The sequence below is a fragment of the Loxodonta africana genome, chromosome 5 (assembly GCF_030014295.1).
Source record: "Loxodonta africana isolate mLoxAfr1 chromosome 5, mLoxAfr1.hap2, whole genome shotgun sequence".
Lineage (NCBI taxonomy): Eukaryota > Metazoa > Chordata > Mammalia > Proboscidea > Elephantidae > Loxodonta > Loxodonta africana.
In genome coordinates, this window is record NC_087346.1 from 43,469,337 (window position 1) to 43,484,818 (window position 15,482).

The window sequence follows — 15,482 nt, forward strand, 5'->3', positions numbered from 1 at the left end:
AACTGAGTCTGCATATGTCTATCAAGGGCTGGCTTTCCATATGTGAAAACTGCCATAGCCCAGGAGCTATATTTACAGTACAAAAAGCCCCCACACTTCAACACATACCCAAAAACATCACCCATACCTGTCTTCTACAAGTAGCTATAATGTCTCTAGAAAAAGAATTCTTCTAGTTTAACCAGATGGTTCCCAGTGTTTTCAAGAATGAGGACCCTTTTTAATATATCAAAAAATTCTCAAGCTCCTTCCTCATGTTAGAACTTGTGCATTTATTATTTCATCTATAGACAACGTAATGGTATATATGTGAATTCACAAACCCTTTCCAGTAACACTGTGGGTCCACAGCCCATAGGATAGCTATCCACAGTTCAGGTATTTTTATCTCCAAGAAAACTCTATTGAAATGAGAAAATCCCTGCGAATCAACCATTAACTCTTTTATATCAGTTAGTTCCTGGGATTACTTTCCTTTATAAAAACTTGCTGAATCCAGGCCCCGAAAGAAATGGTACAAAGATTAGTTTGTTGGGCCTAGAAGTATGACTATGGATCTAGAGGTGGAGAGAACTGACTTGCTTCCAGAAAGAGAAACACATCTGTTATTTTGGGGTTATCACCTAACACTTCTTTATCTCCCCTACTCTATCCTAGCCATGTTGACCTTCTTGCTACTCCTCATTTCACCAAACTCATTCCTACCTCAGGGTTTTTTTTTTTTTTAATACACCTTTATTTGAGAAACAATTCATATACCATAAAATTTACCTTTTTAAAGTATATAATTCAGTAGCTTTTAGTATATTCACAAAGTTAGCCAATTAGCACCACTATCTAATTTTAGGATATTTTCATTACTTCCCCCCCAAAAACCCATAAGTAATAGCAGTCACTCCCCATTCTACCCATCCCCCTCTGCCCTAGGCAACTATTAATTTACTTTCTCTCTATATAGATTTGCTTAAGGTCTTTTTACCAGCTGGATCCTCTGCCTACAACAGTCTCCCTCCAAATCTTCAATAAATTCAGGTTATCTGCTCAATGTCATCACCTCCTTAGATAATCCTTCCTGACCACTCTATCTAAAAAGGCCCCCGAACCCCATCATCTTCATCCCCCTATGCCACATTATTTTTTTGACAGCATGTATCATCACCTAATGTGTTATACATTTGTTTGTTTTGTTTTGCTTTTTCCTTTGTCTCCCTCACAGATGTAAGCACCATAAAGGGTAGGTTTATTGTTCAATTTGTTCTTCACATATCCCACACTCAAAGCAATATCTAATGTTTAGTAGACACAAGTAAATTGTTTTGACTGACTGAATGAACAAATAAACACCTCTGAAGAATAAGGGAGATTTTGTTGGCATGGTTGTGCCAAACAAAACAGAAGGAAAAAAAAAATGAGATGTGAATGGTCCTACGAAAAACTTAACTATTTCACACTTCTGCTTAGTACCAATTTCACGTATCCTCATGTAATTAGCACAAAATATTGTGATACAATACAAACAAATTTAAGAAATTTATATAATGTAATAATTTGGTATGTATTTATTGTCTTTCAAAATACTAGTTAATAGAGAACTTTATTAGTAATGAGCAAAACAATGCCCTGGGTTAAAAAAGAAAATCGTTGGATCTAATATATTCTACCAAGTTAGAGTTAAAATAAAAATCGAAAGTTTAACTTTTCAAATTTGAGCCTTCATTTTTGTTTACATGTGGATGTATTGTCACAGTCTTCTTTTACACATAACCATAAGATTTAAAAGATCAGGGAAGAAAAAAACTTACAGGATGCTTAACACACTCCCCTATACAGATGGAGAAATTGAGATCCTTTGGTTAATTGATTTATTCAAGCTCATAACGTTAGCTTAGCTACAAAGCTGGGACAAGAACCCAAGTCACCTGGTCTCTTTGTAGTCTTTTCACTATACCAAATGAAAAGTCTTATTATTTTCTGAAAATTCCTGTGGAGGCCACGAAGTTGTGCCTCTCAAATCTGGGACTAAGGAGAAAACATTAACTGACTTAAGGTCTTAACTATTACATCCAAAATCGCCCACCACTTTCTCATCATAACCATACTTCTCCTGGGCACGTTTCCCAGTGAATGAGGTGGCAGGGATACTAGAGCAGGCCCACTACTAGGAGACAAATGACAGCTTTGACTTGAGGACTCCCCACAGGCCTTGAGGAAACTCTCTTGAAATTGTACTGCAGGTTGGAACTTTTCCTACCCAACCTTTCTTCCTTTCCTCTCTCCTCCACAAAGATTAGATCTGCACTGAAGTCTGATGGCTTTCCCAGCCTCCTCTAGCTCCCTCCCCATTTTCCACCGAAACTTGGAGGAGCTGTTCTCAAAACCTTTGTGGAGTAGAGACTGTGATGCAAAGGGTGGCTGCTATGATAAAGTACCTGTCAGATCTTCAACCACAGGAAGCCTAATTGACCAATGGCCTCAGTTGCTGGGCTCTGAAATCCACCACCACATTCAAGCTGAGGCCACACATGGGTTGTTCCCAAGCTAATGACTGAGAATGACAGGGAAACTAAGGCAGGCCCATTCCTGAGAAAGACAGAGCTCCTCTGACAAGTAATAAGTAATTTGGGAAGGATTCCTCATTGGCCTTGCTAAAGCTTTCTTATAACAGCTCTGCAGTCTAAAACCCAGCCTTCTTTCCTTACCTCTCTCATACACAGGGATTTAAATCTGCATCATGGTCTAAAGGTTCCCCCAGCACTCTCTAGCTACCTCCGCACTTTCCATCCTAAGTGTTTTCCTCAATAAACCTCTTGCGTGTCTACCTCATCTTGAAGTCTGCTTTTTGGAGGGCCTGAACTAATTTAATATAAACCAACACAACCAAAGCCATTGCTGTTCAGTCAATTTCTGATTCATAGTGACCCTATGGGACAGAGTAGAACTGCCTCATAGAGTTTCCAAGGCTGTAATCTTTATGGAAGCCGACGGCCACATCTTTCTCCTGAGGAGCGACTGGTGGGTTCAAACAGTTAGCAGCTGAGCACTTAACCACTGTGCCACCAGGACTCCTTTGAACTAACACATTACTTGTAAATTAGAAAGTCAGGATTTCCTTTATATTTTCTATATTATTACACAGGGCTTATTTTTACAATTACTTACTTTTTCTGAATTTAATTTTTATTTATCCCATTTTGTTTATATATATTTTTTTAAATGTATAAAATAAAAACATCTTTCTTAACGTCATTTTATCGCCCTTTCATTCAGCTGGAAGCATACACAGAAATCTGAACTACCAGTTTTTTCTTTCAAGGCTATACACTAGTATGAATTAAAAGGACACATTTTGGGTTTGTTGGAATTTTAAAAATTAGCATTTTAATAGTAAGCAGTTTACTCTTCTGTTAATTATTTATTTAAAAACATTCAGTATGTGAATCAGAGATCCCTGGGCAGCAAAACCACCTGATCAAGGCAGACCACACTCTGGACATGGCCTTGATATCTTCTAAAATAAACTCTATAGTAATGTTTCATTGTTTTATCAATAGACTTTACCAGAGCTTAGCTGAAGAAGAAAGGGGCTGGTGTCATGACTAAAGTCTTCTTGTACTTTTCTAAATCAGCAAGTTTTCTGTCATCTTTAGGACTCAAATATGTCTCAACCGAAGTAGGGAAATATAATTAATATTTTTCCAGTGTAACTGAAATAAATAGCTAAAATTACTTAATTTTCCACTCCAGGTAAATAGTCAACTAGTCTCTAAGGAAGACAATTTGTAGATTGTTTTGAATGGTAGGGAAAATAAAGCTTACTGGTAAAAACTTCTACAATTAGTACTATTAGAAACAAATTATGCCTCAAACAGGGAAAAGTCAGTCATACACATTCTTATTATATATATATAATATATTATAGATATATAACAAAAGCATTAAAATCAAAGAAAAAAGTAAAATCTAAATTTGAAGTATTCCAAAATCCTAAATATAGGTAAAACCTTGGAAATTAAATCGACTTATTCATTATCATATATCTTTAACTTCAAATTATCATCTTGAAATAGAAAAGACTGAGTCAAAATTTTCCAACAGGTGAAAACATTACTCTTGACCAGGTATGATACTACCTTGGTCAATGTCCTGAATATTTTTGTTTTAATTTATTTAAAAAAAAAAACAAACAACTTTTCAGAAGCATATATTGTGATTTCATTCTCAAGATACATAATACTATAAATATCCAACTTACTATGCTTCACATGAATGAAAAAGACTAGCAGAAATAGTTAGTAAAAAGTGATTAAGATAGCAAAAAATAAAATTGAAAACATAAATAATGTCAAAATATGACTAAAAGTTGCGGTAGAATTCTCACCAACATTATCATATGGACTTTTTTTTTTTTTTAAGTTTAATAATTCAATTACCATTAACTTGGTCATAGTTGGTCTTGGTCCTCCTATAAACGAAGGATCATTTTGCTCCTCTGCACCCAAGACCTCACTTGGATGCTGCTCATTTGAGGTCGTCAGCAACTCTGGTAGTTCAAGAAATTGGATTCCACACTTAGAAGCTGTTGTTTTTACTTTGGGCACTTCCTGAATCCTATGGTACCAAGATGCCAGCAATGGAAATTCTACCAGCTTTTCAGAATGTCTCTTGCATATAATTACCTAGGCGGGAAAAGAGCAAAACACATTATATGTTGTTTGCTTATAACTGTACTGAAGCATGCTTTACATGGCATAAACTACACTCATTTCTAATCAATGAGTTTTAGTAAATTTATACAGATGTGCAACCACTAGCAGGTCCAGTTTTAAAACACTTCCATTGCCCCAAATAGTTCCCTTGTACTCACTTGTAGTCAATCTCTGTTCCAATGGCCAGATGCAGGCAACAACTGATATGCTTTCTGTCTCTATAATTTTGCCTTTTTTAGACTTTGACATAAATGGAGTCATATAATATGCATATATATTTTTTTAACATAGCATTTTGTTTTGGGGGTTCATCCACGTAGTTGCACTTATCAGTAGTTTGTTCCTTTGTATTGATGAGTAGTAGTCCATTGTGTGGGTATATCACATTTTGTTTATCCATTCATCAGTTAATAGACTTTTGAATTATTTCCAGCTTTTGGCTATTATATTCTGTACATATTCATGTACAAGTCTTTATGTGGAAATGCTTTCATTTCTTATGAATGGATACCTAAGAGTCAAGTCACTAGGTTGTATGGTAGGTATATATTTAACTTTTTAAGAAACCACCAAACTTTTCCCGTGGCTGTATCATTTTAGGAGTCCTGGTGGTACAGCAGTTAACAGCTACAGCTGCTAACCAAAAGGTCAGCAGTTCGAATCCACCAGTAGATCCTTGGAAACCCTATGGGGCAGTTCTACTCTGTCCTATAGGGTCACTATGAATCAAAATCGACTTGACAGCAATGAGTTTGGTTTTTTCGGGTACAATTTTATATTCCTACTAGCAATGTACGAAGGTTGCAGTTTCTCTACATCCTTCTTAGCACTTGGTATGGTCAGTCTTTTTTATTTTAGCCATTCTAGTGGGTGTGCAGAAGAATCTCATTGTGATTTTAATTTGCATTTCCCTATAACTAATGATGTTGAGCATCTTTTCATGTGCTTATTTGCCATTCATATAATTTCTCTGAGGTATTATCATTCATTTCACAACATAAAAATTGGGGCAAGTCTTGCATCTGGGGTTAATATCATTTCCATTACTGTACATGAATTAATGTATGAGTTCACCAAAACACTTTGAGTTAGAAATTTGAAGTGTAAAAGAATTTTCAGGATAACCTTTATCACAGCTCTTATTCAACTTTGTGCTAGAGGTCCTAGTCAGAGCAATTAGGCTAGACAAAGAAATAAAGGACATCTGAATTGGCAAGGAAAAAGTAAAATTATCTCCATTTGCAAATGACACGATCTTATACACAGAAAACCCTAAGGAATCCTCAAGAAAACTACTGAAACTAATGGAAGAGTTTGGCAGAGTTTCAGGTTACAAGATAAACATACAAAAATCACTTGGATTCCTCTACATCAACAAAAAGAACATCGAAGAGGAAATCACCAAATCAATATCATTCACAGTAGCCCCCAAGAAGATCAAATACTTAGGAATAAATCTTACCAAAGATGTAAAAGACGTATACAAAGAAAACTACAAAGTACTAGTGCAAGAAACTAAAAGGGACCTACATAAGTGGAAAAACATACCTTGCTCATGGATAGGAAGACTTAACATGGTAAAAATGTCTATTCTACCAAAAGCCATCTATATATACAATGCACTTCTGATCCAAATTCCAACGACATTTTTTAATGTGATGGAGAAACAAATCACCAACTTCATATGGAAGGGAAAGAAGTCCTGGATAAGTAAAGCATTACTGAAAAAGGAGAAGAAAGTGGGAGGCCTCACTCTACCTGATTTTAGAATGTATCATACAGCCACAGTAGTCAAAACAGCCTGGTACTGGTACAACAACAGACACATAGACCAATGGAACAGAATTGAGAACCCAGATATAAATCCATCCACATATGAGCAGCTGATATTTGACAAAGGCCCAGTGTCTGTTAACTGGGGAAAAGGTAGTCTTTTTAACAAATGGTGCTGGCATAACTGGATATCCATTTGCAAAAGAATGAAACAGGACCCATACCTCACACCATGCACAAAAACTAACTCCAAGTGGATCAAAGACCTAAACATAAAGACTAAAACGATAAAGATCATGGAAGAAAAAATAGGGACGTTAGGAGCCCTAATACAAGGCATAAACAGAATACAAAACATTAAAAATGACAAAGAGAAACCAGATATCTGGGAGCTCCTAAAAATCAAACACCTATGCTCATCTAAAGACTTCACCAAAAGAGTAAAAAGACCACCTACAGATTGGGAAAAAATTTTCAGCTATGACATCTCCGACCAGCACCTGATCTCTAAAATCTATATGATGCTGTTAAAACTCAACCACAAAAAGACAAACAACCCGATTAAAAATTGGGCAAAGGATATGAACACGAACTTCACTGAAGAAGATATTCAGGCAGCTAACAGATACATGAGAAAATGCTCTCAATCATTAGCCATTAGAGAAATGCAAATTAAAACTACGATGAGATTCCATCTCACTCCAACAAGGCTGGCATTAATCCAAAAACCACAAAATAATAAATGTTGGAGAGGCTGTGGAGAGATTGGAACTCTTAGACACTGCTGGTGGCAATGTAAAATGGTACAACCACTTTGGAAATTTATCTGGTGTTTCCTTAAAAAGTTAGAAATAGAACTACCATACAACCCAGAAATCCCACTCCTCGGAATATATCCTAGAGAAATAAGAGCCTTTACACGAACAGATATATGCACACCCGTGTTCACTGCAGCACTGTTTACAATAGCAAAAAGCTGGAAGCAACCAAGGTGTCCATCAACGGATGAATGGATAAAGAAATTATGGTATATTCACACAATGGAATACTACACATCGATAAAGAACAGTGATGAATCTGTGAAACATTTCATAACATGGAGGAACCTGGAAGGCATTATGCTGAGTGAAATTTGTCAGATGCAAAAGGACAAATATTGTATAAGATCACTATTAATAAGATCTTGAGAGATAGTTTAAACTGAGAACACATTCTTTTGTGGTTACGAGAGGGGAGAGGGAGGGTGGGTGGGAGAGGGTTATTTACTGATTAGATAGTAGATAGGAACTACTTTAAGTGAAGGGAAGGACAACATTCAATACAAGAAAGGTCAGCTCAACTGGACTGGACCAAAAGCAAAGAAGTTTCCTGAATAAACTGAATGCTTTGAAGGTCAGCAAAGCAAGGGCAGGGGTTTGGGGACTACGGCTTCAGGGGACATCTGAGTCAATTGGCAAAATAAATTCTATTAAGAAAACATTCTGCATCCCACATTGAAGTGTGGCGTCTGGGGTCGTAAATGCTAACAAGCGGCCATCTAAGATGCATCAATTGGTCTCAACTCACCTGGATCAAAGGAGAATGAAGAACACCAAGGTCACAAGGTAATCATGAGCCCAAGAGACAGAAAGGGCCACATGAACTAGAGACTTAGATCATCCTGAGACCAGGAGAACTAGATGGTGCCTGGCCACAACCGATGACTGCTCTGACAGGGAGCACAACAGAGAACCCCTGAGGGAGCAGGAGAACAGTGGGATGCAGACCTCAAATTCTCATAAAAAGACCAGACTTAATGGTCTGACTGAGACTAGAAGAATCCCGGTGGTCATGGTCCCCAAACCTTCTGTTGCCCCAGGACAGGAACCATTTCCGAAGACAACTCATCAGACATGGATTGTACTGGACAATGGGTTGGAGAGAGATGCTGATGAGGAGTGAGCTACTTGTATCAGGTGGACACTTTGAGAGTATGTTGGTATCTCCTCTCTAGAGGGGAGATGGGAGGGTGGGGGGGGGTTAGAAACTGGCAAAACGGTCACGAAATGAGAGACTGGAAGGAGGGAGTGAGTTGACTCATTTAGGGGGAGCGTAAGTGGGAGTATGTAGTAAGGTGTATATAAGTTTATATGTGAGAGGCTGACTTGATTTGTAAACTTTCACTTAAAGCACAATAAAAATTATTGAAAAAAAGAATTTTCAATACACTTGATTTGTAATAATATTTCTTAATTTTTGTAACAATTTTGAATAATTTTTGAGACAGTATAATGAAGAAAACAAAATTGATCCATAATACAGCTATATATCTGACTTCTGATATAATCAAACTATATAAAAACAAAAAGAATACATTCCCAATATTGGTGAAAAATTCAAAATATATAAAAAGCTAAAATAGAGAAGAAAAATCTCCAGCCACCACACCTACCTCTCTCTCAGGGGTAAAGAAAGTTAACAGTTGCTATTATGTTTAAGGAAAAAAAAAAAAAGAAAATTGTGCATATACTTTATTTTTATTTATACAAACAGGAACATAAAAATACATACCATTTTACACTTCTGATTTTTTTCACTTACTAATATATCTTAAAGATCCTTCCATATTAGCAATATATTAATCTACTAAATTCTTTTTTACCTTTGATTTGGAAATATTACACAAGTGATAAGCATACAGTTTAATTTTCATACACACATGCACACACACATACACACAAACACACTTAAATACAACCACTATCAAGATAAAAAATAGAATATAACCAGCATTCTGGAAGCTTCCTTCATGTCCCCTGAGTCACCACAGCTTCCCCCAAGAAACCACTAAATGGAATCATACAGCTGCTAACAAAAAGGTCAGCAGTTCCAATCCACCAACCGCTCTCGGAAACCCTATGGAGCAGTTCTCCGCTATCCTATAGGGTCGCTATGAGTCAGAGCTGACTCAAAGACCATGGTTTAGTGTGTGTGTGTGTGTGTGTGTGTGTGATTAATGTTGACCACCTCTTCATGTTTATTGAATATTTAGATATTTTCTTCTGTATAGTTTTTGTTTATGTCATTTCTCCATTTTTCAATTTGGCTTTTTTTTTTTTATTATAGCTCTTTTATTTTGGACATGAATTTTCGCATATACTTACTGTATCTTCTCCCACTGTGTGGTTTGTCTTTTCACGCTCTTAATGGCATCTCCTATTCAACAGAAGCTCTTATTTTAAATGAATTTCACTTTATGCTTTCTTTTATGATAACTGTTTTATCTGCACTGTTTAAGAAACCTATTGCCACTTTAATGTCATGAAGATTTTCTTTCCCCTCTAATATATTCTAGAAGCTTTATTGTTTTACCTTTCACATTTAGATCAACAATCTATCTGGATTTGCTTTTTGTATATGATATTAGGTAAAGGTAAAGTTTAATTTGTATAAATAAAAATATTCAATAGATCCGCACTATTTATGGAAAAAAAATCACCCTATCCCCATCCCACTCTTTATCTGTAGTATGCTTTTGTTATAAAGTAGGTGACCTGAAAAAGATGACCATTTCTGCACTTTCTATTCTCTTCTGTTGGTCTACAAAACTGTCTTTTGGGCATTATCACACTCTCTTAATTAAAGCAGGTCTTGCTATGAAGAACTCCAACCTTGTTCTTCAATATTGCTTTGGCTATTCTGGTTCCTTTACATTACCACATAAATTTTAGAATTAGCTTGTCAATTTCAACAAATGCAAACACACATGCACACAAAACATGCTGATTTGATTTGGATTAAATTTAAACTATAACTAATTTGGGAAAGAATTGACATCTTAACAATAATTAAATTTTCCAGTAAAAGAACATGGTATAACTCATCGATTTAGGATTTCTTTAATTTCTCTCAATAATGCTTCATAGTTTTCACCATGTGTTATTTTTAGGTGACCTTATGTATAACAGGGAGCCCTGGCGGCACACTGCTTAAGAGCTTGGCTGCTAACCAAAAGGTTGGCCATTCAATTCTACCAGCTGCTGCTCCTTGGAAATCCTGTGGAGCAGTTCTACCCTGTCCTATAGGGTCTCTATGAGTCAGAATTGACACAATGGCAATGAGTTAGATATAACAGAATGAAATGTTGACTGGTTCTGTGCCATCTTCATGATCATTGGTGGTTTGAGTCCATTGTTGTAGCTATTCCATCAAAAGATCTCACTGAGAATTTCCCTCATTTTTGCCAACCCTCTACTTTACCAACTGTGATGTCCTTTTCTAAAAATTGGTCTTTCCTGATGACATGTTCAAAGTAAGCAGGCCAAAGTCTCACAATCTTTACTTCTTAGGGGCTTTCTGATTGTATTTCTTCTGATTTGTTCATTCTTCAGGCAGTCCACAATATTGAATATATAAAAAATATATTCAATATCCTTCACCAACACGACAATTTGAATGCATCAACTCTTCTTCAATCTTGCTTTTTTATTGTCCATTTTTCCCATATGAAGTGACTGAAAAGACCATAACTTGGGCCAAGTCCACCTTAGTCATCAACTGACATCTTGGTTTTTTTTAAACTTTAAAGAGGTCTTTTGCAGCAGATTTGTACAATGCAACACATCATTTGATTTCTTGACTGGTGCTTTGATAGATATTGATTATTGATCCAAAGTACAATAAAATCATTAACAAATTCAATTTTTTCTCCATTTATCATGATCTTGTTTATCAGTCCAGTTGTGAGGATTTTCATGTTCTACACATTTAGCTGTAATCCATACTGAAAGCTGTAGTCTTTGACCTTCATCAAAAATACTTCAAGTCACTTTTGTTTTTGGCAAGCAAGGTTGTGTCATCTGCATATCACAGGTTGTTAACGTCTTCCTCCAATCCTGATATCCTGTTCATTTTCATATAGTCCAGCTTCTCAGATTATTTATTCAGCATACAGATTGAATAAGTAAGGTAAAAGGATACCATCCTGTCACACACGCTTTCTGATTTTAAACCAGGCAGCATCCCCTTGTGTTTTCAAATGACTGTCTCTTGATCCATGTACAAGTTCTGCACGAACACAATTAAGGGTTCTAGAATTGCCATTTATCAAATTGTTATCTATAATTTGTTATGATCCACACAGTTGAATGCCTTCACATAGTCGATAAGATACAGATAAACATCTTTCTGTTATCCTCTGCTTTCAGCCAAGATCCATCAGCAATGATATCCCTTATCCTCGTCTGAATTGCGCTTGAACTTCTGGCAGTTCCCTGTAGAGGGGCAGCTACAGTCATTTTTTCATTACCTTCAGCAAAATTTTGTTAGCATGTGATATGAATGATACTGTTCAATAATTTCTGCATTCTGTTTGATCATCTTTCTCTGAATGGGCACAAATATGGATCTCTTATAGCCGGTTGGCCAAATAGCTGTCTTCCATATTTCCTGACATAGATGAGTAATAGGTTCCAGTGTTGCTTCTGTTTGTTGAAGCATCTCAACTGGTTTTTCGTCAATTTCTTTAGGCTTGTTTTTCACCAATGCCTTAGTGCAGTTTGAACTTCTTCCTCCAGTACCAGAGTTCTCAATCACATGCTACCTCCTGAAATGGTTGCACATCAACCATTCTTTTCAGGACAGCATCTCTGTGTATTTCTTCCATCTTGTTTTGAAGGTTCCTGTGTCATTCAGTTTTTTGCCTATAGAATCTTTCAGTAATGCAACTTATGGCTTGAACTTTTTTCCTTCAATTCTTTCACCTTGAGAAATGCCAATCCTATTCTTCTTTTTTTGTCTTCTAACTCCAGATATCCATACATCTCATCATAATACTTTACCCTGTCTTCTCTAGCCACCCTTTGAAATTGTCTGTTCAGTTCTCTCACTTTATCATTTCTTCAAATCTCTTTAGGAACTCTGCACTCAAGAGCAAGTTTCAGAATCTCTTCTGACAGCCATTTTGGTCTTTTCTTTCTTTCCTGTGTTTTTAATGACCTTTGACTTTCTTCATGTACGGTGTCCTTGATGTCATACCACAACTCTTCTGGTCTTTGGTCATTAGAGTTCACTGGGTCAAATCCATTCTTGAAATGGTCTTTAAATTTAGGTGGGATGTTTTCAAGGTTGTACTTTGATTTTTGTGGACTTGCTTTGATTTTTTTCAGCTTTAGCTTGAACTTTCATACAAACAATTCATGGTATTTCCTGCAGTCAGACGCTGGCTTTCTGTTGACTGATGATATTGAGCTTCTCCACTGTCTCTTTTCACAGATGTAGTTTATTTGATTCCTGTATAACCCCTCCAGCAAGGATGTGTTGTTGAAAAATAGGATTTACAATGAATAAGTCATTGGTCTTGCAGAATTTTATCACATGATTTCCGGCATCATCCCTATTCGGCACCATCGTATTTTCCAACTACTAATCATTCTTGTTTGTTTCCAACTTTCACCTTCTAATCACCAGTAATTATTAATGCATCTTGATTCAGTCAACTTCAGACTGCAGCAAATCTTCAGTCTCTTCATCTTTGGCCTTTTGTGGTTAGTACAGAAATTTGGTAATAGACTTATTAACTGGTCTTCCTTGTAGGCATATGGATATTAACCTAACACTGACACATTATATTGTACATATTTTGTTAGATTTATTCTGAACTACTTGATTTTTAAAATGTTATCATAAATGGAATATTAAATGTTTCATTTTTCTAATTTTTCAATGCTCACACATACAAACAAAACTAATTACTATTTAATATTGATGTTATATGCAATATCTTCCTAAATTGGCTTATGAATTTGTGGATTCTTTTGGATTTTCTATGTACACAGTAAATTCATCTGTAAATAATGACAGTTTTAATTCTTTCCTTCTAATCTCTATACCATTTTTTTTTCTTTTTGCCATATTGTCCTGGCTTGGACAATGGTGAATAGAATTGATAATGATGGATATACTTGCTGTTCCTGCTTTTAAATGGAACACACTCATTATTACTCCATTAAGTATGATGTTTCCTGGTACTTTGAAGGTGTCATTCCATTGTTTTCTGGCTTCCAAGGTTATATTGCAGTCAGCCATCACTCTTTTTGATGGCAAAATCTTGCTTCTTTTAAGATTTGTTGTCTTCGTTCTTTCCAGCAGTTTGGCTACAATGGGACTAGGTATAGCTTTCTTTGTATTTATCCTACTTGCTGTTAGCTGAGCTGCTTGAATCTGTACACTGATGTCTTTCACTATTTTTGAAATGTTCTTAGCCACAATCTCTTCAAATACTATTTCTGCCTCATTCACTTTTTCCACTTCTTCTAGTACTCAAATTACTCTTACATTCAACATTTTAATTCAGTCCCACATGCATCTTATGATCTATTGTTTTTTCCATTCCTTTTTTTTTTTCCTCTATTCAACTTGGACATTTTCTACTCATCTGTCTTCAAGTTCACTAATTTTGTCTTCTTCTGTCCCAGTCTTGTGTTAAATTCATAAATGTGTTCTTAATTTTAGATTTTGTATTTTCAGGTCAATATTGTCCACTTGATTTTTCTTAAAGATTACAATTCCTCATTCTTTCATTTATTTGGTCCTTTCTCTCAATTTTCACTAATGTTTTAATCATAGTCATTTTAAAGTCCTTATCTTTTTTATCTATTACTAACTCCAGTAACTGGACCATCTCTGAATCTCCTGAGTATCAGTCACATTTTGCTACCTCGCTATCAAATAATTTTATTTATTGCATACCAAACATTGTGTTTAAGGAATCTTAGATGCTCCATGTAATAATCCACCAGACAGCTCTTCTCTATCTAGGACTTTATTTCTTCTAGTCCTCATCGCTTCCACAGGCTCTCCAATGTTTTTAAAAATAGAATTTAAAAAAAAAAAAAAAATTTATCCAGTTTTTTTTTTTCTGCTTATTTCATCAAGTATGTTGGTCTGCAAAAAAACCTGCTCCTTCCCACCCAGAGATAGTCCTCTATCACTTCCTGCATTTGTGGCTTGAGGACTTTCACTGGCTTCTGAAAATATTGGTTCTGTTCTATTTTTTATTTCCTCTCTGTGATTCAAATTACATTGTTAGGCCTTTTCACTGTAATCCATATAAACTTTTGCACTGTTTTCTGTATTTTCTGTGCTTTTCTTCCTTACATGCTACACTCTAGGAATCTTCTATTGACCTTCTTCTAGTTCACTAATTCTCTGTTAGCTATGTCCAGTTTGCAAATAACCAATCTATTGAAAGCCTCATTTTTGCTATAGCTTATTTCATTTGATAATTTTCATTTTTATTGTTAAATTATAGATTTTAGCTACCTGGTAACATTCTTCGTTGTCATCTATTTTGATCTTATCAATCACACTTATATTAAAGTCTGGGTCTTGTATCTCCAAAATCTGAGTTTCCTGTGGGACCATCGCTATTGTTTATTTTTTCTCCTGGCCCTCTTTCTTGGTATACCTGACATTAATATTGTATGTATATGAAAAATTATAGAGGCTTTTGATGGGGTTCTTTTCCCTCCACAAAGGTTCACCTTACTTTCTGGCAAGCAGCCGGAATAGGGGAAGTTTACCTCATCCATCTGGGATATGCTTTCCTAAAGCTGGCTTTTAGCCTAGGATTCTGTTTACCTGTTTTACTTCCACTTATATGGTAAGCCTCCATAGGTCCCAAATGAAACCTGGGATAATTACCAGAGACCCTCTTCAGTGAAAGGTCCTGAACTTCATTTCTTATCTTCCAATCCATGAGACAGGTGATAACACTGCTCTGCTTTTCAACTGCTTTTACTTAACTTTGTAGCCTTTTTCCCTGAGCAGCTAATATTCAGCAAATACACAGAGGTGAAACCACTCACTTCTCTATGTCTCCCTTCTCTGAGGGATCTTGGCCTCTCAAGTCATGGTTATCAATTTTTACCAAAAAGGCCATTATTTATTTTCCAAATCCCATGTAATTGCCAGAAGCTCTGCTGACTTCTTTGTCTCTTAGAAGCTGCTATTTTGCTGTCACTC

The 15,482-nt window shown here is 35.9% G+C and overlaps 1 protein-coding gene across 4 annotated transcripts in view; it reads right to left on the bottom strand.

The window, feature by feature from the left end:
• Positions 1 to 15,482, bottom strand: part of GSTCD (glutathione S-transferase C-terminal domain containing) — a 230,969-nt gene that overhangs the window by 171,466 nt on the left and 44,021 nt on the right. For all 4 annotated transcript variants that reach the window (XR_010322037.1, XR_010322036.1, XM_064285482.1 and 1 more), the window contains exon 4: positions 4,431 to 4,676. Coding sequence is in view for 2 of the 4 variants with exons in the window: in XM_064285482.1 (XP_064141552.1) it covers positions 4,431 to 4,676 (246 nt within the window). In the remaining 2 variants the exon portion in view is untranslated. The remainder of the gene's footprint in view (positions 1 to 4,430; positions 4,677 to 15,482) is intronic.